The sequence below is a fragment of the Mchenga conophoros genome, linkage group LG16 (assembly GCF_057382185.1).
Source record: "Mchenga conophoros isolate Kocher_MC1m ecotype Shallow Benthic linkage group LG16, M_conophoros_male_GT1.1, whole genome shotgun sequence".
NCBI classification, from domain to species: domain Eukaryota; kingdom Metazoa; phylum Chordata; class Actinopteri; order Cichliformes; family Cichlidae; genus Mchenga; species Mchenga conophoros.
This window is the reverse complement of record NC_140541.1, coordinates 39,789,631-39,813,808: the sequence shown is the minus strand read 5'-3', so window position 1 is coordinate 39,813,808 and position 24,178 is coordinate 39,789,631. Positions and strand designations below refer to the sequence as shown.

Sequence of the window (24,178 nt, the reverse complement as noted above, 5' to 3'; positions counted from 1 at the left end):
CTGGCCAACACCAGTAGGCGGTAGGGTAAAGTGTCTTGCCCAAGGACACAACGACCGGGACAGAGAGCCCGGGGATCGAACCGAAGACCCAACCCCCTGAGCCACTTGCACACAGGAGGAACACAGCCAGTGTTTGATGCTGAAAGGCTACAGGAAAATCATGTTTTTGAGACTGCTCTTTATAACCTCATGTTAGGGCATATGGGATATGAGAAATCTCTGGACTAATAATGGCCAAATATTATTGACCAGTCATCCATGCGTAAAACTGTACAGATGGTATATCTCCTGGCTAGTGTGTCAGTTGATTAAACAGCCGGCCATTCCAAAAGCACCTTTATGCCTGTTAGCATTAATGGAGTTCCCATTTGAGAAGAATGCCTTTGTGAAGAGGGAATGTCTTTGTGATTCCCCTGATAAGCAAGAGGAGGTAGCTGGTGAGAGGAAGGTCTGGACTTTTCTGGATAGAGTGCTGTGTGATCAGAGCTGCTTCTCGACTTCCAGCAGAGAATTTATCACTCACTGAATAAAACATGTTTGTGTCTGCAGAGGTCAGAGTTCTCAGTTTACAGGATTGTGTGATCTGTCTATGATGAGTGACTGTTCCAAAGGTAACAATCCAGACTTCAGTAATGAACCTGGGCCAACAAGGTAAGAGAACTATAATGAGCTCCTTTAGATTTTTGTGTTTTCCTGGATAAATACGACTTGAAAAATCCTCAGATTTTTAAAAAGATTAATTAAAAAAACAATAAAACAGAAAAGTTGAAAATATTAGATTTGGTCATTATACTGTGACAATGAGAAACATTATTATGCCTATCTTCTCCCAACATGAATGTGGCAGTCTGCTGAGAATCCTTCCCCGTTCAGTTCCTCTCACTCCCTCGACCTCCTATTGGCTCCTTTTCCTTGAATCAGAAAGGCGCAGACAAACACACACAAAAACACACCCTGCGTAGCCTTGACTATCTGCTATTATCCTTCTGCTGATTCTAAGGCCCAATTCAGGATACCTTGTTCTGACTTCCTGACCCAGAGACTGTTCTAACCATTACCATATGTGTGTAAGCATACAGAGAAAAGAACCCTCAAGTGCTCAATGTTATCCTGCAATATTCAGTCCAGAGAATACCTGGACGAAGCTTTTGAACCTCAAACACGGAGTGCCAACTCGTTTTGAGCACATTTGCATTGTGTATATAATAAAATATTAAAACAGCTTTAGTTTATTAATTCATAAAGAATGTAATACTTTTTCGGGTTTTTTTTGTTTTTTTGTTTTAATATGCATAGACTGCTGTGACATCAGAGCTGCTTCAATGATTTCAGCAAAGAATTTATCACTCATTGAATAAAACATGTTTTTGTCTGCAGCGGTCAGCATGCTCGGTCTACAGGATCCAATAGTGGGTCCAGATACCGATATTCAACGTTCAATAAGGAACTTAGACCACAGAGGTAAGAGAACTGTAATGAGCTCCTTCAGATGTTTGTGTTTTCCCTGATGAATGTGACCTGAAAAATCCTCAGATTTTTATAAAGATTCATTAAAAAAAAAAGAAAAAAAAAAGATGAAACTTAAAAGATAGAAATATTATACTTGGTCATTTGCTGTTCTGAAGGTTGGTGGTTCGATTCCTGGCTCCCCCCTTAGTCTGCATGCCAAATATCCTTGGGCAAGACACTAACCCCAAGTTGGTCTCCAATGCATCCATCGGAGTATGAATGTTAGTTAGAAAGCACTCAGTTAACAAAGTGCTGGTGTGAATGGGTGAATGCACAAGTTGTGTAAAGTGCTTTGAGTGCTGAAGATAGAATAGAAAAGCGCTATATAAGAACCAGTCCATTTACCATTTACCAGACCATGATGCTCATATCTGTGGGGAAAATATGTACTGAGTGGGTTCTTTAAAGAACAGAGCTGCTGTCTCTAATTTTCATGGCTTTGTGTCTGATCTTTAAGAGTAAGCTGTTAATCAGTCTGAGAGGTCACAAAGAGACCCAGGGCAGAGCAGTTGGTTGCCACGGAAACCCATTCGATGAGACTCTCCTCTTAAGATAATCAAATGGCCATGTGAAGTTTGGAGGCCTGTAGTGATTGATGTTGGGTCTGCGCTTCCACAGGCCCCACTGGTTTAGAAACTTATTCCCGTTAACGACAAGGAAGCAAGACGAACAGCGATTTCACTTGCGCAAGGGAAGGATCTCAGAGCAGCCCTTCTGCCCTCGGTCAGACCACTTCGAAGAACCAGCTTTCGCTTGCCGCCTTTTATTGAAAACAGTTACAGTACACACAAGCACCACCCATTGTAACCCCCCCTTATGGTTATAAAAGATAAAGCACTGTGTGTGTATGTGTGTGCACGTGTAAGCACGTGTGTGTGTGTGTGTGTGTGTGTGTGTGTGTGTGTGTGTGTGCATGTGAGTGAGTGTGTGTCTCTGTGTGCGTGACTTCCTGATTACAACTGTTTTTAACAACATCCTTGGTCATATAAAGGGCAATCTCCCCTGCACCCTATATATGGCTCAATTCCTGTATTGGTTCACCATGCACAACACAAGTGAGGCCATAAAGGGCAGGAAGTTTACTAAACAACAAAACAGAACCTTCACATAGAATGTGCCTGTAATAAAACACTACAGCCTCCCCTCTAACAGGCTGGGAGTTAGAAACAAAGGGATGTCTTTGATCATACAGTTTAAACCAAGATTTACAAATTTAAGTAACACAATGACAACATTTAACAATTTGACTCCATCAATTGACTCTGCAGAAAACTGGCAACCTCTCTGCACTGGGCATCAGCTGACCCCACTCTTTGATTTTACGTGGCCTAACACTTCTGTCGTTAGATCTTTTCCACTTTATTAGAAACCCTCTAACAGCTGACTGATTTCATCCTATGACAGTACGAGACTGGAGTTTCCTGAGGTCCCGTGAGTGAGCCATTCTTTCACATATTTTTGTAAAACAGTCTGCATGCCTAGGTGCTTGATTTTATGCACATGTAGACATGGAAGTGATTGGAACACCTGAAATCAATTATTTGTATGGTTAGTGAAAACGTTCGGTATCTGCTTTGCTACCTAAAACACCAGTGTCAGCAAATAAGGATGCTGTCATAGCCTGTTAGCGACGTTGATTAGCTGCGTACATACGAATGTGAATCTCATCATTGGGTGGAACAGCCAGTCACCAGTCACTCACTGACTCACACTGCAAAACAGCACTGAATGAATTGTTATTTATTTGTGTTAATTTCAATTCAGGTTGGATTTTTTTTGTGCACAGTGCAGATTTTCTGTGCGCAGAGACCGTGGGGGAACATTGCTTGTGACCACAGCTCAGTGCAGTGGCCTTGGCAATGGAAGCACTGAACATGGTAAATTCAGACTCAGTGTCCCCACTCTCCCTCGGAATGCTGTTGAACCTCTGCCAGAGGTGTGTGTTAAAGATCCCACGGACTGGGGCCTCTGCTATGCATTCTCAGCCCACCCTCACTGCATGTTTAGGCACGCCAGGTCTGTCCAGCATCCTCTCTGTCCACCTGATCCAACTCACTTCCAGATGGTGATGGGTTGACATCTCAGCCCCTCTCATTACCCGAGTGTTTTGAACATATGGCCGGAGGCCTGATTAATGGATCATCGACCTGCGGTCTAGAGCGTCCTGGTGCCATGTGCACTCATGGACACTCTTATGTTCGAACATGGTGTTCAATATGGCCAAACTGTGGTTTTTAGAGAAGTCCAACAACAAAACACCGCTCTGGTTCAAATCCGGTAGCCCGTTCCTCCCAATCAAGCCCCTCCAGGTCTCACTGTCGTTGCCCATATGGGCATTGAAGTCTCCCAGTAGGACAACATGGTCCACAGGCAGAGCACCCTTCAGCACCCCACCCAGGGGCTCCAAGAAGGCTGGGTACTCTGACAAGCAACTAGCTGCATAAGCACAGACTACATTCAGTACCAGACGCTTGCCCTCGGTTGCCCTCCCGGGGTCTGGATCCGGGGCAGGGTCCCAGTAACCCTATCCCAGGCACGGTGAACTGTTCCCTCAATGGTCTTTTCATAGGTGTCTTCCAAATCTTTTTTTTTCTGGTCCCTCAATCAGTACCAATTTGCCATGGGAGACCCTACCAGGGGGCAAAACCTCCCAGACAACATAGCCTCTGGGATACACAAACCCCTACACCATGATGAGGTAGTGATTTCACAAATTTGAAACAGACAAAAAAAAAATTCCTTATATTGTCAGCTAAATCTGGAATACAGTTTACAAGCTTAAGATGATGTTCTATGAGAACAAACACACATCATAAAACTTTTAATATGACTTTGAACTAATTCTTCATGGTTCCTCCACAGATTGGATCAGGAGAGCTCAGATGTCCCCAGTGGTCAGCCTACCCAGCAGCATCAAACACAGCTGGACTCCATATTTGTGGTCTGTACATGTACAGCTACTTTTATATCTATTTTGTTCACAGTCATCTCCATGCTGCTATTTGTAGACCAGTGACAGTGTGCCCAACATGGATCTGATGTTTGGGTCCATCATTTCAGTCTGATTGGGTCATTCTTAAAGTATTCTGTTCCAGCTGCTGGAAGAAAACATCATTGCTTTCGTGAAGAATGAGCTTAAGAAGATCCAGAAGGTTCTGAGTCCAGATTACCCAGAATGCTTAGAAAGTCAGAGGGAAGATGAGGAGCAGAGGGGGGGCACTAAAGAGGCATTGTTGAAGATCACACTGGACTTCCTGAGGAGAATGAAGCAAGAGGAGCTTGCTGACCATCTGCAGAGCAGTAAGAGAATTTCTATTATGGAGTGAATGTCAAGTGGCGGCCCGTGGCCCCTAGACTATTGTAGTTTTCTACATCAACTTACCCCACTTAACCTCCTACGAGGGGTAGAGGGTTAGCGTTAGTCATGTGGTGCATGGATACTTCTTTAAGACACTCCAGCTGGCCCAGCCACATCCCACAGCTTACTTATAAAATTACTGTGTAGACGTTAAACCCCTGAGTCCGTGAAATCTTCAACACACACCTCTGGCAGAGCTTCAACAGCATTCCGAGGGAGAGTGGGGACACTGAGTCCGAATGGACTATGTTCAGTGCTTCCATTGCCGAAGCCGCTGCACTGAGCTGTGGCCGCAAGGTGATTGGTGTCTGTCGTGGTGGCAATCCCCGAACCAAATGGTGGATACCAGAGGTGAGGAGAGCCACCAAGCTGAAGGTGTCCTATCAGGCTTGGTTAGTCTGTGGGACTTTGGAGGCAGCTGATAGGTACCGACAGGCCAAGTCGAATGCGGCTCGGGCGGTGGAGGAAGCAAAAACTCCTTAGTGGTAGAGCCCCTGGAGTGGATGAGGTCCCCCCTCATTGTCTGAAGGCTCTGAATGTTAGAGGGCTGTCCTGGTTGACATGCCTCTACAATGGTATGTGGAGATCAGGGGCAGTACCTCTTGATTGGCAGACCGGAGTGGTGGTTCCCATATTTAAGACAGGGGACTGGAGAGTGTGTTCCAACTATAGAGGGATCTCAGCCTCCCTGGGAAAGTTTATACCAGGGTGCTGGAAAGGAGAGTCCGTCCGTTAGTCGAACCTATACAAGAGAAACAATATGGTTTTTGTCCTGTTCGTGGCACATTGGACCAGCTCTTTATCCTCCCAAGGATATTTGAGGGTGCATGGGAGTTTACTCAACCAGTCTACATGGTTGGACGCTGTACCAATCTGTCACAGTGAAGAGGGAGCTGAGTATAAAAGCGAAGCTCTCAATTTACAGGTCGATCTACGCCCCTACCCTCACTTATGGTCACGAGCTGTGGGTAGTGAACGAAAGAATGAGATCACGGATACAAGCGATGGAAATGGGCTTCCTCCCAAGGATGGCTGGCCTCTCCCTTAGAGATAGGATGAGAAGTCTGGCCATCTTAGTGGGGCTCAGAGTAGAGCCGCTGCTCCTCCACATTGAAAGGAGCCAGCTAAGGTGGTTCGGGCATCTGGCAAGGATTCCTCCTCGGCGCCTCCTCGGTGAGGTGTTACAGGCATGTCCCACCGAGAGGAGGCCATTTGAGGTTGTTCAGACCCAGGACATGCTGGAGAAATTATAACTCTTGGCTGGCCTGGGAACACTTTTGGTGTTCCACCGGATAAGCTGGAGGAGGTGGCTGGGGAGAGGAAGGTCTGGGCTTCTCTTCTTAGCCTGCTGCCCCCGTGACCAGGCCCCGATAAGCGGAACAAGATAGATGGATTTAAACTTTCATGCAGGTGTTGTTACATTAGCCAGCTTCGTTAACCCACCCCCACCCCTCCTGACTGCCACCTGACACACATTACACCAGGTCCCTACATTGCATCCTGCAGGACTGGTGCAATGTCTGCAGTGATACAGACGCTGTACTGGCCCATATCATGGTGAAAAGTGTGAGCTGAGTGCAAAACCAAAGCTGTTGATTTACTGGTCAATCTACATCCCTACCCTTATCCTCACACATAGTGACCCAGGACATGCTGAAGGGATATCTGAGCTGGCCTGGGAATGACCTGACCATGTCATCTATAAATCTACCACAGAATGCCTTGGTGTTCGCCTGGACAAGCTAGAGGAAATGGCTAGGGAGAGGGAGAGTCTGGGCTTCTCTGCCAAGGCTACTGCCCCACTTGTTGTGGCCACCCCAGCCCAGTGAGTGAGAGTTCTCCAGCCATTGTGGGTATCTAGCAGTTCCCACTGTCTCTCTAGTTTATACTCAGCACCCAGTCGGTGCTTGCTGATGCAGGCTGTGTTCCCTCTTGACAGTTTAGGAACCATTTGGACCTTGCTGCATCTGACACATGAGTCAGTGAGTGAGACTTCTCCAGCCTGCCAGACAGCTTCACATCTAGCTTATTGTCTGCAGTTTCATTGATTTATGCAGCCAGGTTGACTTGGAAGTTGCTAACGTTAGTGAGCTATGAAGAGTTTTTCTTGCCTGGTTAGCTCACTCTTGGGCTTCCCAGTTTATGTTAAATAACGTCAAGCAATCTATTCATTCATCACTCAACTATAAGCATGTATAAGCGCTGTAGCATTAGTAAGTATAAGCAAAGGAGAATGGATGGATGAATGAATAAAATGTGCGCATCTCACCTTCAGTGTCTGCTGACAAAGAAAGTCTGGCCCTAGGACAAATGAAGTTCATGATCTCTTCTTTAAAGATTTAAGCTACTGGTTGGAAATCTGTGAATGTCTCTTAAAATAATGATAAATTTCCAAGAAATAAAACTTCCAGTATTCACATTTATCTTTGCTTCTTCATTCTTTTTAGTGACATTTTTTAGTGAACATTGTAAAAGGGAACTAAAATCTAGCCTGAAGAAGAAGTTCCAGTGTGTGTTTGAGGGGATTGCTGAAGCAGGAAACCCAACCCTTCTGAATCACATCTACACAGAACTCTACATCACAGAGGGAGGGACTGCAGAGGTCAATGATGAGCATGAGGTCAGACAGATTGAAGCAGCATCCAGGAAACCTGACAGACCAGAAACAACAATCAGACAAGAAGACATCTTTAAAGCCTCACCTGGAAGAGACAAACCAATCAGAACAGTGCTGACAAAGGGAGTGGCTGGCATTGGGAAAACAGTCTTGACACAGAAATACACCCTTGACTGGGCTGAAGACAAAGCCAACCAGGACATCCAGTTCATATTTCCATTCACTTTCAGAGAGCTGAATGTGCTGAAAGAGGAAAATTTCAGCTTGGTGGGACTTGTTCACCACTTCTTTCCTGAAACAAAAGAAGCAGGAATGTGCAGCTTTGAAAACTTCCAGGTTGTGTTCATCTTTGATGGTCTGGATGAGTGTCGACTTCCTCTGGACTTTCACAAAACTACAGTCCTAACGGACCCTAGAAAGTCCACATCAGTGGATGTCTTGCTGATAAACCTCATCAGGGGGTACCTACTTCCCTATGTTTACCTCTGGATAACCATGCGACCAGCAGCAGCCAATCAGATCCCTCCTGAACGTGTTGACATGGTGACAGAGGTCAGAGGGTTCACTGACCCACAGAAGGAGGAGTACTTCAGGAAGAGATTCAGAGATGAGGAGCAGGCCGCCAGGATCATCTCCCACATCAAGACATCACGAAGCCTCCACATCATGTGCCACATCCCAGTCTTCTCCTGGATCACTGCTACAGTTCTGGAGGATGTGCTGAAAACCGAAGAGGGAGGACAGCTGCCCAAGACCCTGACTGACATGTACATCCACTTCCTGGTGGTTCAGGCCAAAGTGAAGAAGGTCAAGTATGATGGAGGAGCTGAGATAGATCCACACTGGAGTCCAGAGAGCAGGAAGATGATTGAGTCTCTGGGAAAACTGGCTTTTGATCAGCTGCAGAAAGGAAACCTAATCTTCTATGAATCAGACCTGACAGAGTGTGGCATCGATATCAGAGCAGCCGCAGTGTACTCAGGAGTGTTCACACAGATCTTTAAAGAGGAGAGAGGACTGTACCAGGACAAGGTGTTCTGCTTCATCCATCTGAGTGTTCAGGAGTTTCTGGCTGCTCTTTATGTCCACCTGACCTTCATCGACTCTGGAGTCAATATGCTAGAAGAACAACAAACAACTCACAAAAAGTCTAAATTATTTGAAAAGAAAATTAATTTAAAATCTCTCCACCAGAGTGCTGTGAACAAGGCCTTACAGAGTCCAAATGGACACCTGGACTTGTTCCTCCGCTTCCTCCTGGGTCTTTCACTGCAGACCAATCAGACTCTCCTACGAGGTCTGCTGACACAGACAGGAAGGAGCTCACAGACCAATAAAAAAACAGTTGAGTGCATCAAGAAGAAGCTCAGTGAGAATCTGTCTGCAGAGAAAAGCATAAATCTGTTCCACTGTCTGAATGAACTGAATGATTGTTCTCTAGTGGACGAGATCCAACAGTCCCTGAGATCAGGAAGTCTCTCCACAGATAAACTGTCTCCTGCTCAGTGGTCAGCTCTGGTCTTCATCTTACTGTCATCAGAAAAAGATCTGGATGTTTTCGACCTGAAGAAATACTCTGCTTCAGAGGAGGCTCTTCTGAGGCTGCTGCCAGTGGTCAAAGCCTCCCACACAGCTCTGTAAGTTAAGATGTGATCATCCTCTTAGCTTTAAAATTTTGATGATAAGCATTATTTGATTTTTGCCTTCAATATCCTGAAACAAATGCACCTGGAACACAATAATTTTTGTAATAACCTAATTATTAAAAATTTGCATAAGCCTATGCTCTATGGCAAAAAAAGATAAAAGTTTTGACCTTCTAAATTGTAACTTACTTTTTTAAATATTTCAGGTGCTGAAAATGTTTTGTTCTAACAACCTACATCCAATAGGTTTAGTTTTAACCAGTAATTGTTCAACTACAAGATTCAGTTTTTCCACTTTCAACTTTAACAATACAAGGCCAAAAAAGAGGACCCGGCCTGTGCGGTCTACTTGGGCCGAGTCCTAAACTTTATTAAGTGACCCAGAGAGAGTAATATTAACCTTTATAATGTCCTCCCAATCTCCATCCACCTGTGGTCCTCAGGGGACAAAAATGTCCCCACTTCATTTGAGTGTTTTTTAAAGTATAAAGTATAAATTTCCAATCAATTTAGTGTTACACCTTAGTTTTACTTAAGATCAACACATTACCACAAAATTTACCTACTCACAGACCGGTATATGCCAAAGTTAATTTAGGAAGCTGTTTTTAAATTACTTAACTGGCAGCAAATAAGCAAATCTGTTGTCCTCTGTGGTTAAAAATTACCCCGTCTGGTTTGACTATTTATTTATTTATAAAACAATACGTATAAAATATCATCCATCTCTGTGTTTCAAGGTTTTATTCAACTGTATTCCAACTCATTACATGGCATTTTTCTATATTTTGGCATGGTAGGAACACCAAGGCATGGGTCTTAGTGAAGGCAAACTTTCATGAGAACAAAGGTGTGTCCATATTTGACACAAATGCTGGAAGAAGCTCAAGTTTATTCCTCTGTACTGGTCCCATCATGGACAGCTTTCTTTTTCTGTAGTTTCAGCTCAAGGGCATATGAAGTAAACAGGTGATTGTTTTCTTTTGGAAACCTGCAATGTTAGGGATAACTCGCGTGCCCTGACTGCAAGCAAGACAGATTGCCATCGTACACTTGCATGTTCCATGTACAGCTGTACCTGGCATCACATGCTACCCTTGTTTTTATCTCATAGTTCCCTGGTTTACTTGGGATGTTCTGTTGGAATTGACAGAGTCATCTGAAGGGGAGTTGGTCATATCACAGTCATATCAGTACTTGGATCGTACATCAACAGCAGGAGAAACACCCACTTGTTCCATACACTTCAATAATTGTGTCATGAATGACGATCATCTATTGTGTCTTTATCATGAAATGATATCCTTTTTGAGATTCTATGATTAACATGCATGAAAACTTCCCTACCAAACTCAAGATATCATAAACTGCCCGTAGCAACTTTACTGGATAGATGCACGGGAGTAAGAATCAATATACCCACAAATGCCTACAGCTGCATTCGATCCATTTTTCTTCCTCTCTTGTTGTCCCTCCTTGTTTGTCATTGAGTTGGCTGTAGAGCAGGTCAACCAGTGTTGGTACTGTAATTAAATTACTTTTCAACTGAAAAAGTAGAGTAACTGATTACTGTTCATTTTTAGGTATTTTAATCACAGTTACTTACAATGTACTTGCCTTTCATTGTAAAATAATTAAACTCACCGAATATCATTATTTAATTTCAATAATTTATCTTCTAAAGGTAAAAGTAAACTCTGCCACTTTAACATCGTTGTAGTGCAGGTGCACATCATTTCGTGCCAGTTTGCTGCTGCCAGTTTGCTCAGCTGAAGCAAGTGGCTGTTTCATGAAATTGACATATTCCCGTCTCTTCATTTTTTTTTGAAACAAGCAGACAAGAACATTACAGTAATATGTAAGTTATGTCCTGGGGAGAAAAAACTATCGGCCGCATGAGTAGTCTACTGAAGCGCCTGACACGAGAGCATAGACAAACACTTCTGAGTGATCCTTGTTCATTATCCATGGATAACACTGTGGCAACTCCTGCTAAGCAGGCAAAACTTGATTTTACTTCAGCAGCACAGAAAGCAACTGAAGGTGAGCTTAAAAAAATGATTGCAGGCTACATTGTGGAAGATATGCTACCGCTGCGTACTGTAGAGTCTCCGTCTTAAAAAAATAAAATAAAATCATTATTTAAAGAGTTTAACTTCTATTGTTTGTCCACTCATGGTTTATAGAGATTTTAAGAAATATTTAGTTAAATTACTTATTGAGTAATTAAGTTACTTTTCAGACACAGTAATTAGATAAGTATTGTAAATACAATATTGATTAAGTAATTAGTAATTAGTAATTAATTACTTTTTAAAAGTAACTTACCCAACACTGAGGTCAACTACTAATTGTATGGTTGTTGATTCAATCTCTGTGTGCTCTAGTCTTGAGTTCTTTCCAAGGTGTCCTTGGGCAAGTAACTGAACATATGAAAGTTAAAAAGCATTATTCAAGCACAATACATTGTGTATAATGCTTTCGGTACTCGAGTAGAAAACCAATTGAAGGAGTACGGGACCTGGCATATGTGCTTGGACCATGGTAGATTCTGTCACTGGGAAGGATAGAAGACTAGATCAATGTTTCCTCACATTACTGCAACTATTCTTATGTCTCACCTGACTCCTCTTTCTTGCTTGATCTTCATCATGATTGAAATGGAAGATGTGTAGTCCCCTGACACATCTTCTATTTCAGTTTCACATTCTGAAACTTCAAGAAGCCTAGTTACTTTCGTTCCAAGCTCCTCAGACTACCATGTCCTGGATGCCTGAGAACCTACTTGAACTTACTCTTCATCACTTTCCTTCATTTCATAGCCTTCTTACACTTCTGCAGGTGGGTGATGTGCTTTTTTAGAGAAAAGGTAGCATTTGATCTAAATATTAGCAATATTTTCTTTATCTTCTAACCCTGGATCTCCCTGAACATTGATACTTCCTCCTCATTATACTAGAGGACAATATATGCATTCTTCTACTGCTCATTCCTTTATACATCCAGGCTTGTGAGCTAAAAAAAAAAAAATAGCTCACAAGCCTCCAGTGCAATGGAGGCTTGTGAGCATACTTTCTGTGTATGTATTATTGTAGGGTCTACCTTACAATATGAAGCACCTTGATGCAACTGTTGTGATTTGGAGCTGTATAAATAAAATTTAATTGACTGTAGACCACCTGCCTCCTCATTGTGCTGCCTGTTGTTGCATTGGTTGTTATGACCATTGCTTGACCCCACACATCAGTGATCCAAGATCAAAGATGTTTGAAAGCAGTATGGTGTTAAAATATGGCCCTTTGCAACACTTTGTACTGTGGGGACATTTTTGTCCCCGAGGACAACGGGTGTTATAAAACCCCACAAATAAATCAAATTACTTAAAACTTATTCCAATCATGCATAGTATAGTACTGAATAACTTCTGTTATTTCCAGACCATTTGATGAATAAAAAACATATTTTTGATAGCAAAAGATTTCTTTAGAGGAAAAAAATGTAAGGGTTAGGGTTAGGGTTAATACTAGTAGCTGCCGCCATTGTTGGAAACTGGAAGTCTATGAAATCTGGGATAGGTTGGGCCACGAGGGATACACCTGACCCATCCTTCAAATCTGGGGAAATAAAGGATTCATTTCTCGGCTGCATTTGGGGCAGCCTTCAAATTGGCACAGCCTTCGTCACCTGGCTGTGATGTAATCAGCCTTCAAATGCAGCCTCCGAAGGATGCGGTCTAGCAACTGGGACACAGCTTATGACACGAGAATAAGGGAGACTCTGACATAAATATACAGAGGGATTCAGGGCAAGGAGGACACACCTTGGCACAAATTACCCTAAGGAGATGGGAAGAGCAAACAGATCATAACGCACACTGACAGGAGACTATCACAGTAAAACAGGAAGTGCACAGAGGAGCTGGGAAGCATAGATAAACATAACGGCACAAAACACGAGGGGAAACGCGTCACAAGAACTTCCACAACAATATAAACACAGACCCCCCCAGATGGAGACACACAAGCAAAGGCACAAGAGGGAATCTAATAACAAAACTAAACAGAACAACACAGTTAATATAGTATAGTCCTTAGAAATAACAAAGTAGACTTATAATGCAGAAAAAAAGACAAAAACACAGGAAACTGGAACCGCTGGGTCACCAACCCAGGATCGTGACAATCTAACCTTGTCACGCTCAGAGCCAAATGAGAGCGCACAGACTCTAAAGCGGACAGCACTCGGAGACACAAAAACAGAGAGTGATAATGTTTCATTTAGAGTGAGTGCACACATGCACACAAGAAACATAAAAAAGACTACAAACCATAAACTAAATTAGTTCAAGAGGAAATGGGTTGGCTTTTAAAGAGGAAATAAAGAACTCAAAAGGCTTCCATGAAGCTGTGGGTTCAGAGCAAACTAATATTGAGCCTGAAGTTCACAATGATTCTACTGACTAGATTTTAAAAGAGGAAAAATCCAATTAACTAGATTTAAATATGAACTCAGAAAAGGAAATAGATTAGATTAGAGATTAGATGAAACTGTATTAATCCCTCGGGTGGGTTCCTCTGGGAAATTCAGTTTCCAGTAGCACATCACCAAAATAAGTTGCATGTTACAGATACAAAAGGGGAATGAGAGTAAGGATATAAGCATAAATACACCATACATACACATATACGCATATATAAATACAGAATATACAATATGGATAAATAGGATTGCACAATTTGAGTGAGTATATTGCACAGTGATTATTGCACAGTCGAATATAAGAAAAATACAAAACAAATATTGCAAATATTGCACAGTGTAAAAAAGCAATACAGCTCAGTTGTTCCTCCTCCCTTGTCCCCCTGTTTCTCTTCTCCCTCGCCTCCAGTGAGGAGTTAAACAGTCTGATGGCATGTGGGACAAAGGAGTTTTTAAGTCTGTTGGTTTTTGACTTTGGGAGAAGCAACCTGTCGCTGAACAGACTCCTCTGATTGTTTACGACCATGTGCATCGGATGCCCAGCATTGTTTATAATATCCATCAGTTTCTTTAATGTCCTTTTCTCTGCCACTGTAACCAGAGTGTCCAGCTTCATGCCTACCACAGAGCCCGCCTTCCTGATTAGTTTCTCCAGCTTGGATGAGTCCTTCTTTGCTGTGCTCCTCCCCCAGCACACCACGCCATAGAAAAGTACTCCTGCAACCACCGACTGGTAAAACATCCTCAGGAGCTTCCTGCAGATGTTAAAAGACCTCAGCCTCCTGAGGAAGTACAGTCGGCTTTGGCCTTTTTTATACAGGTGCTGCGTGTTGCATGACCAGTCCAGTTTGTTGTCCACCCACAGCCCGAGGTACTTGTATGTGTTGACCACCTCCACTTCCTCTCCCTCTATTTGAACTGGCAGTGGACCTGCTCTGGACCTCCCGAAGTCCACAACCAGTTCCTTGGTCTTTGAGGTGTTGAATTACAGGTGGTTTGTGTGACTCCATGTGACGAAGTTCCTCACCAGACTCCTGTACTCCTCTTCCTGGTCATCCCAGATACACCCCGTGATGGCCATGTCATCTGCAAACTTCTGAATATGGCATAGTTCAGAGTTGTAGCAGAGGTCACAGGTGTACAGGGTGAAGAGAAGAGGGGACAGCACAGTTCCCTGTGCTGCTGACCGCAGTGTCAGACGTGATGTCCTTCAGCCTGACGTACTGTGGTCTGTCGGTGAGGTAGTCAGAGATCCAAGCAACCAGGCAGGGGTCCACCTGCATCCTGTGTAGTTTCTCCTGGAGCAGACAGGGCCGGATTGTATTGAAGGCACTGGAAAAGTCAAGAAACAGGATCCTGACTGTGCCTTTTCCCTTGTCCAGGTGTGAGTGGGCTCTGTGTAGAAGGTACAGGATGGCATCCTGCACTCCGACATCCGCCTTGTAGGCAAACTGTAGTGGGTCCTGAGCATGTTGTACCTGTGGTCGGAGGAGGCTGAGGAAGAGCCACTCTAGAGTTTTCATAAGATGTGACGTCAGTGCCACCAGTCAGAAGTCATTCAGCTCATTGGAACAGTTCCTTTTGGGGACCGGGATGATGCAGGATGTCTTCCAGAGGGCGGGCACTCTCCCCAGTTGTAGGCTGAGGTTGAAAACTAGTTGTAGTGAGGGAGGTAGGAGAGTAGGGAGAGGGCTTTGTTGTAAAGGTGAGGGTGACGGTGTGTGTGGGGGGTTATTGATTGATTGATTGATTGATCATACTTTATTCATCCCGAAGGAAATTGGGTTAAGGCTGCCAGCCGTGCCAGCGTCGTCTTTTATGTGCCAGTCAAACCTGTTGAAGAAGTTCTTGAGTTCGTTTGCCTTCTCCACAGTCCCCCCCCCCCCCCCCCCCCCCACTGTGCTGTTCTTGACCGGCTGCTTGCCACATCTGGAATTCCTGAGCATTAAGTGCCACAGTTTTTATCTACCCGCGTGGAGTCTCACTTCGACCAGGGCGACACACGGAGTATGTGGCACGGACTACAAAGCCAGGGACACTGCGCCGATCAACGCCGACTCTGCATTCACCAACCAATCAGCGAGAGACCGGTAATCAGCATCACGGGGCGCGACGTCCGAGCGGCATTGAGGAGAGTAAACACAAGGAAAGCGGCGGGGCAAGATGGCATCACCGGCCGTCTGCTGCACTGCTGTACTGACCAGTTAGCAGGTGTGTTCACTTCAATCTTCAACGAGTCCCTGGCAAAGTCTGTGGTCCCCACATGCTTCAACAGATCGACTGTCATCCCTGTGCCCAAGAACAGCAAATCCTCATCCCTGAACGATTACCGGCCAGTTGCACTGACCTCGGTAGTAATGAAGGTGTTTGAGAGGCTGCTGAAGAGCATCATCCCCTCCTCCATCCCAGACACCACAGATCCACTCCAGTTCACTTGCTGACCCAACAGATCCACAGAGGATGCCATCACCCACGTCCCGCACACCACCCTCAGCCACGTGGACAAGAAACAGGGTAACTATGTGAGAATGCTTTTTGTTGATTACAGTTCAGCGTTTAACACAATAGTGCCCAGCAGACTGTTCACAAAGCTGAGGAATCTGGGACTCAACAGCCATCTGTGTGCATTGGTGTTGGACTTCCTCACTGGCAGAACTCAGGTGGTGAGGGTGGGTAGATTTGTCTCTAACAGCATCAACATCAACACAGGAGCAGCACAGGGATGTGTCCTCTCACCACTGCTCTACTCCCTCTACACTTCAGACTGTGTGGCCAACCACGGCTCCAACACCATTGTGAAGTTTGCGGACAACACAGTGGTGTTGGGCGCCATCTCCAACAACAATGAGGCGGCCTACATGGAGGAAGTAAAGAATCTGGCATCATGGTGCCGGGACAACCATCTTCAGCTGAACATTTTCAAGACCAAGGAGCTGGTGATGGACTTCAGAAGGAGTCAGCACAGAGACTACAAGCCCATTATCATTAATGGAGCTCCAGTGGAGATGGTGCAGTCCTTCAAGTATCTCGGTGTCCACACCTCGTCAGACCATGTCATGGTCTGTCCAAATTCAGGTCCAGCCAAAAAGGCTAGGCAGTGCCTGTACCACCTACGACAACTGAGGAAGTTCAGGGTCTCTCCAGTGATCCTCAGGACTTTCTATACAGGCGCTGTGGAGAGCATCCTCACACAGAACATGACATCGAGGTATCGGAACAGCTGTGTTAAGGACCAAAAGGCTCTTCAGAGAGTGATCCGTACAGCAGAATGCTGCTGCAGGATTGCTCTCCCACGCTTCAGGACACCTACACCAGGAGATGCCGGACTTGAGCAGCGCAGATACTGAAGGACCCGTCCCATCTTGGCAACAAACTGTTCCAACTTCTACAATCCGGTAGAAGGTTCTGCATCATCCGGGCAAAGACAGAGAGATTCAAGATGAGCTACCCCCTTGTTACGGTCGCTGACCTCTAGTGGCTCTCCCTCTGTAGAAGAGTTTTTTTTCTCCTTTTCTTGTGTTGCAGGTCTGCCTCATGAGCCACAGCTGAGGTGTATTCCAGCTTGTCAGCCACGGCATATAGTCTGCCATCCTAAACTGCCATACCCCCTGCCATTTTCCCCATTTTTGCCAGAGCTGTGAGCTGTAGAGTTTTGGGCAGCGGGCCTTAGTGTGTATGTGTGTGAGAACTTAACCTCTGTGAACTTTGGTTTTCTTTCTTTTATTGTAAGCAAAGGTGTGCCCTTATTGTGTTAATTAGTTCGTCATTGTGGAAGCAGGTAGGGGTTCTCTGCCATTTTTGTTTCAACTGGTTTCTCCTGGTTTGGTTAGACAGGGAGCTCAGCCATTGTATTTTGTTTTGGTTAGTGAGTACTTGGTTTTGATTTCTAGCTAAAGGGGGGTGTTTTGTTTGTTGTTTTGGCCTTGGAGACCCTGAAGAAAAGAGCTTCCCTGTGTTTGTTTTTACTGTAGTAGTTTTAGGCAATAAATCTTGTATACTGACATCTATTTCTCCAGTAGTTCATGTGTTCCCTTTCACTTTGTGTTACCCCTCACTCCAGTCAACACTTCGTTTTTAAGTGGGGCGTAACATAAGTGGGGGCTCGTCCGGGATTATTTTGGTTATGGCACAGTTTAGCCTGGGTGATTTTATAGCTAAGCCTGCATTGGACCAGCTTGATGCATGTCGGAAGGAGGATTTGTGTGCTGTTGCCGCGCATTATGAAATCCTTGTGGCTAAGTCCATGAAGAAGAGCGAGTTAAAGACTCTTGTTGTCAGTGGGTTGGTTGGGAAAGGTGTGTTCCCCTTAGAGGTGGACTCGGGGGATGCCGCGTCACTCCTCGAAACCTCTGGTCAGCCTGAGGTTTGTGCTGAGGAGGGGGCGGGGACACCTACGGTGGTCAAACCAGGTGAGGGAAAGCCACCAGCCTCTCTTCCACGGTTTGAGCCCTTCTCTGTCGAATCCAGTAATCCCAGTGTTAGTGCACGCGTAAAGGTACGTTTAGTTTGTCTTGAACTTGAGGCCAAAGAAAGGGAACGTAAGGATAAGCTTGAGTTCAAGCTAAAGTGTCGGGAGCTAGAAGCTGAGACATCTATTAGGTTGCGTCAACTGGAGTTGCAAGCTAACAAATTGTCTCCTGAGCCTTCTGCTCCACCTACAGTGAAGGATGAAGATAACAATAGTAATCCTTCAGATAATTCTCCCCCTGCTCCTGCACCTCCGGCATTTGATGTGGGCAAAATCATTGCCCTAGTTCCACCATTCAGGGAGACTGAGGTGGAGGCCTATTTTAATGCGTTTGAGCGCATTGCTATGGCTTTACATTGGCCCAAGGAGGTTTGGTCCCTTTTGCTTCAGTGCAAATTAATTGGTAAGGCACAGGAAGTATGCGCAGCTCTCACTATCGAGGACAGTCTTGTGTATGACAATGTGAAAAGCGCTATACTCAGAGCCTATGAGTTGGTGCCTGAAGCCTACAGGCAGCGTTTCAGGACCCTGAGGAAATCCGCTGCTCAAACATTCCTTGAGTTCGCAAGGGAAAAAGGGATACTATTTGATAGGTGGTGTCAAGCAAGCAAAGTGTCAGAGTTTAACGCATTGCGTGAACTGGTATTGTTGGAGGAATTCAAAAACTGTGTACCTGACCATACAGTGCTGTACCTGAATGAACAAAAAGTGGCCACTTTGCAGGAGGCAGCTGTCCTGGCAGAAGAATTTGCTTTGACGCACAAAAGCGTGTTTGTGGGTAAATCCGAATCACACTATCATGAACAACTGAAAAAGGACACAAAGCCGCACCCTCAACAACCTAGGGGTTCCTCGGGTTCCAAGTCTGATAGACAATGTTTTTACTGTCACAAAGTGGGGCATATAGTTTCTGAGTGTTTGGCTCTTAAACGTAAACAAGTGCCCCAGCAATTAAAACAAGCTAAAGGGGTTGGCCTAGTCAAGTCGCTGAACTCCCCCTCCCATGTGACCATGAGTGAACCTGATAAGTGTTTTAAACCCTTCATTTTCGATGGTTTTGTCTCCTTAACAGGGTTTCCTGGGGATCAAAAGCCCGTGAGAATACTGAGGGACACGGGTGGCTCACAATCATTTCTATTGGCCGACGTTTTGCCAGTCAGTGATGAGTCATCTTGTAACGCTAGTACAATAGTGCAAGGTATTGGGATGGCCTATGTCATGGTTCGGATTTTGAGGAAGAGACCACGACTGGTATATAGTTTGGGTCAGCACAGATCATTTTATTAAAACACACATTACAGTGTGGGAAGAGCCGGACTTCTTCTTCGTTTGCACAAAGACAGAAAGCTTTATAGTCATTATGACGTCACACAGTTAGATCTTACTGGAAATGATAACAGTTCCTCGCACTCAAAAAGTTCTCCTTATATGGATCTCAATTGCTACTTTAGAGAAAAACAAGTGTGTATTACATTGTGCATTTTGTGATAGGGTAGCTCTCAGAGAAAGACTGTCCTAAGACGACCTTTCTGTTCTTATTAAGTGTGTATGTAAACGTGCGTGAATTACATAACGGTGTGCATGTTGTTAAAGGCCGGGAGTACGTGCAAAACTGAATGTAGACAGTGGTTACAAAATGTGCAACAGCTTAAACAGAAGAAAGGATAATACAGCACAACAATAGACTGATTAAAGTGATGATAATCTGTATACAATGCTATCTTGCTCAGATTAACATAGATGTGATTCAGAGATTATTCTGTCAACTGATTCAACAATGGTAAATGATTGATCAGTGATAATTCTGATTATAACTGTGACCATAAGAATACAGAATAAAATATCTCTTGTCCACACCTACATACCTCCACCATTACATTGTGTTCATGTGCAGTCGAAGTTAGCCTCTGGTTTGTTCAAGGTTGCAGTAAGAAACTCATTTCCTATTCAGGGTGTTGAGTTTATAATGGGAAATGATATTGCTGGGGACAAAGTACTCCCTGTTCCTGAAGTGGTGGATAAACCCAGCTGTATCCCAGAAGAGGATGAGCTGTTGAAATCCCACCCTGATGTGTTTTCTGTCAGTGTTCTTACCAGGTCGCAAGCTCGTAAGCCGGAAGAAGTGAACCTGATTGAGACTGTTCTTGGATCTGTTCTAACTGGGGACAGAGAGCCGGCTGCGAGCCCTTCTAAACCAGCACTCGATGAACAGGGTCTGGCTACTCTGTCTGAGGTTCTTCCTTTGCCGGTCTCACGTGAGTGTTTGAGCCAGGCTCAGGAAAAGGATGAGTCACTCGCTAAGTGTTTTAAAGAGGTAAGCGAGTTAGCAAACAATAAAAAGGCACACAGGTTTTATCTTGAGGATGGGTTACTGCTAAGAAAATGGGTCTCAAGACCTGCATTACAGCAGGAAGGAGGTGATGAGGGTTGGGGGGTGGTACGCCAAATAGTCATTCCTAGGGATTACCGGGGTGGCATATTGCAGCTTGCGCATGAACACCCATGGTCAGGTCATTTAGGAATCACTAAAACCTATGACCGCATTCTTCAGCACTTTTTCTGGCCAGGTCTGAAGAAAGACATTGCCAAGTTCTGCAAAACATGCCAGGTTTGCCAAATTGTGGGTAAACCTAATCAGACGGTGCCACCTGCTCCTCTTAAACCCATCCCGGTAGTTGGGGAGCCTTTTGAGCGTGTTTTAGTGGACTGTGTGGGTCCTCTACCCAGAACAAAAACGGGTAATCAGTTCCTCTTGACAATCATGTGTGCCACAACCCGTTTTCCTGAAGCCATACCACTTCGAAAAATCACCGCTCCCACTGTGATTAAGGCTCTACTTAAATTCTTTTCAACATTTGGTCTGCCTAGAATTGTTCAGACCGACCAAGGCAGCAATCTCCAGTCAAAACTGTTCAAGCAGACATTACAATCACTTGGTATCAAACACATCCCTTCCAGCCCTTACCATCCCCAGTCACAAGATGCACTAGAAAGATGGCACCAGACCATAAAGTTGATGATCCGAAAAATATTGTCTGGTGACTGACAAGAACTGGGATGAGGGACTGCCATTCCTACTGTTTGCAGCTCGTGAAGCAAAACAGGAGTCCCTTGGTTTCAGCCCTGCTGAATTAGTTTTTGAGCATAGTGTGAGAGGGCCACTAAAAGCTCTGAAAGAACAGTTTTTATCTGATGTGCAGCCGCAATCAAATGTGCTTGAGTTTGTCACGCAGTGTCGGGAACGTTTGTACCATGCTTGTGCAATAGCTAAGAAGTCTCTGTCAGCAGCCCAAGGGAAAATGAAGCGGCAGTATGACAGGAAGGCAGTGCAGCGTTCTTTTAAACCTGGTGATCAGGTACTCATGTTGGTGCCCACATCTGGTCCATCTCTGTCAGCCCAATTTGCGGGACCATATGTGGTAGAGAGCAAAGTCATTGACACAGACTACATCGTTCGCACTCCGGATAGAAGGCGTAAAACACGGCTCTGCCATATAAACATGCTGAAACTGTTTCACTCTAGGGAAGACGATCGCGAGGGCTCCATCTCACTCATTTCTGTGCCCATAAACCATGATGATGGTTTGGTGAAGGGTAGTGAAGGTCAGCAGAGCGGCAGGCTTGCAAACTCAGAGGTTCTTGGTGCCTTAGACACGTACCTCTCCTATCTTCCTCATGACGAGAGAGACGACGTGAAAGATCTGATCCAAGCGCACCCTAGTCTGTTTGGGGATGTACCGTCTAAAACCCCAGTGTTAAAGCACGACATTGACGTGGGTGATGCGTGCCCTATTAAGCAATACGCATACCGGTGCCCCCCACTCAAGAGGGAATTAATGAAAAATGAGGTACAGTACCTGCTTGGAAATGGTTTGGCGATACCTAGCCATAGCTCTTGGAGCTCTCCATGTCTGCTGACACCAAAGTCAGATGGTTCTCCTCGTTTTTGTACTGATTTTAGGAGAGTAAATGCAGTCACAGTCCCTGACTCATACCCGTTGCCTCGCATGGAAGACTGCATAGACAGTATTGGAGCCGCCACCTACATAACAAAGCTAGATCTGTTAAAAGGGTACTGGCAGGTTCCTCTAACTAGCAGAGCCTCTGATATTTCAGCATTTGTTACTCCAGACCATTTCTTGCAGTACACAGTGATGGCGTTTGGCATGCGGAATGCACCAGCCACTTTCCAACGACTTATGAACTTTGTGTTAGCGGACATTAACAGTTGTAATGTGTATTTGGATGACATTGTGGTATATTCTTCTTGCTGGACTGATCACGTGAGTACTCTGAGGGATGTTTTTGCTCATTTAACCCAGGCTTCCCTAACTCTGAACCTGGCAAAGTGTGAATTTGCCAAGGCGGTAGTGACATACCTCAGAAAACAAGTAGGACATGGCCAGGTGCGCCCCGTGAATGCAAAGGTGGAGGCCGTACTGAGCTACCCAGTGCCCACCACCAGACGGGACCTCAGGCGCTTCTTGGGTCTGGTGGGCTACTACAGATGTTTCTGCCGGAACTTTTCGACAGTAGTGGCTCCCCTGACTCATCTGTGCAGTCCAAAGGAACCCTTCGTATGGACTGCTGAGTGCCAACATGCATTTGACTGTGCCAAGTCTCTCCTTTGCAGTGCCCCTGTACTGGCTGCTCCCGACTTCAGCAAGGCCTTCAAGCTGGAAGTGGATGCAAGCGCTACTGGCGCTGGAGCAGTACTGTTACAGGATGGAGTTGATGGCATCAGTCACCCGGTTTCCTACTTCTCAGCTAAGTTCAAGCCTCATCAACTCAACTATTCCACCATTGAGAAGGAAACCCTGGCCATGTTGCTTGCTCTGCAGCATTTTGACGTGTACGTGGGGTCAATCACCACCCCTGTCATGGTTTATACTGACCATAACCCTCTGGTATTCCTAAAGCACATGTACAATCATAACCAAAGATTGATGAGATGGGTGTTGCTTGCTCAGGAGTATAACATAGACATCCGACATCAGAGAGGTGTGGACAACGTGGTGGCTGATGCACTGTCCAGGACCCAGTATTAACCCCAGTAACGGACTTGGTGGCAGTTGTTAAAGGTGTCTGTTTACTGTATGTGATATTTTATGTGGGGGGGGGGGGGGGGGGGTGACATCGAGGTATCGGAACAGCTGTGTTAAGGACCAAAAGGCTCTTCAGAGAGTGATCCGTACAGCAGAATGCTGCTGCAGGATTGCTCTCCCACGCTTCAGGACACCTACACCAGGAGATGCCGGACTTGAGCAGCGCAGATACTGAAGGACCCGTCCCATCTTGGCAACAAACTGTTCCAACTTCTACAATCCGGTAGAAGGTTCTGCATCATCCGGGCAAAGACAGAGAGATTTAAGATGAGCTACCCCCTACACACACACACAAACACACACCGCCCTCTCACATCATCCATAAGTGACTGAGACAGGACTCTCTTCTAGACACTCTAAACCAGGGGTCGGCAACCCACGGCTCCGGAGCCGCATGAGGCTCTTTAGTCTTTATTTTGCAGCTCCGGGTGGTTTGGGAAAACAAATTAGAAGTATTAAGCTGAAGTGTATTTTATTTGTGTTTAGTTCTTTTTTTTAAACTTTAAGTTCTAAATTGGAAGATTATTGTGATTTTGAAATATAAATATAAAATTATATCTTATTATTTTTTCATCGCTCAAAATAAGCGTCACACTCGCAGAAGCCGGTATACCCGCCGAAAAGCCATGCATTTATCGAGACTTTCGACCCCAGGTAGACCAATTATGGATCTTCGGATCCACATTATGTCGGCAGCTGTTCTCCACTGTGAACTACAGGGTGGGCCATTTATATGGATACACCGTAATAAAATTGGAATGGTTGGTGATATTAAAGTCCTGTTTGTGGCACATTAGTATATGTGAGGGGGCAAACTCCTCAAGATGGATGGTGACCACATGGTGGCCATTTAGAAGTCGGCCATCTTGGATACAACTTTTGTTTTTTCAATTGGAAGAGGGCCATGTGACATATCAAACTTATTGGTAATGTCACAAGAAAAACAATGGTGTGCTTGGTTTCAACGTAACTTTATTCTTTCATGAGTTATTTACA

The 24,178-nt window shown here is 44.9% G+C and overlaps 1 protein-coding gene across 1 annotated transcript in view; it reads left to right on the top strand.

Moving 5' to 3' along the window:
• The window catches only part of LOC146557348 (NACHT, LRR and PYD domains-containing protein 3-like), a 193,094-nt gene that overhangs the window by 140,308 nt on the left and 28,608 nt on the right, over nucleotides 1-24,178 (top strand). The window contains exons 11-15 of the mRNA XM_085248399.1: nucleotides 550-651; nucleotides 1,378-1,461; nucleotides 4,372-4,450; nucleotides 4,605-4,809; nucleotides 7,315-9,121. Of these exons, the coding sequence (XP_085104525.1) occupies nucleotides 550-651; nucleotides 1,378-1,461; nucleotides 4,372-4,450; nucleotides 4,605-4,809; nucleotides 7,315-9,121 (2,277 nt within the window). The remainder of the gene's footprint in view (nucleotides 1-549; nucleotides 652-1,377; nucleotides 1,462-4,371; nucleotides 4,451-4,604; nucleotides 4,810-7,314; nucleotides 9,122-24,178) is intronic.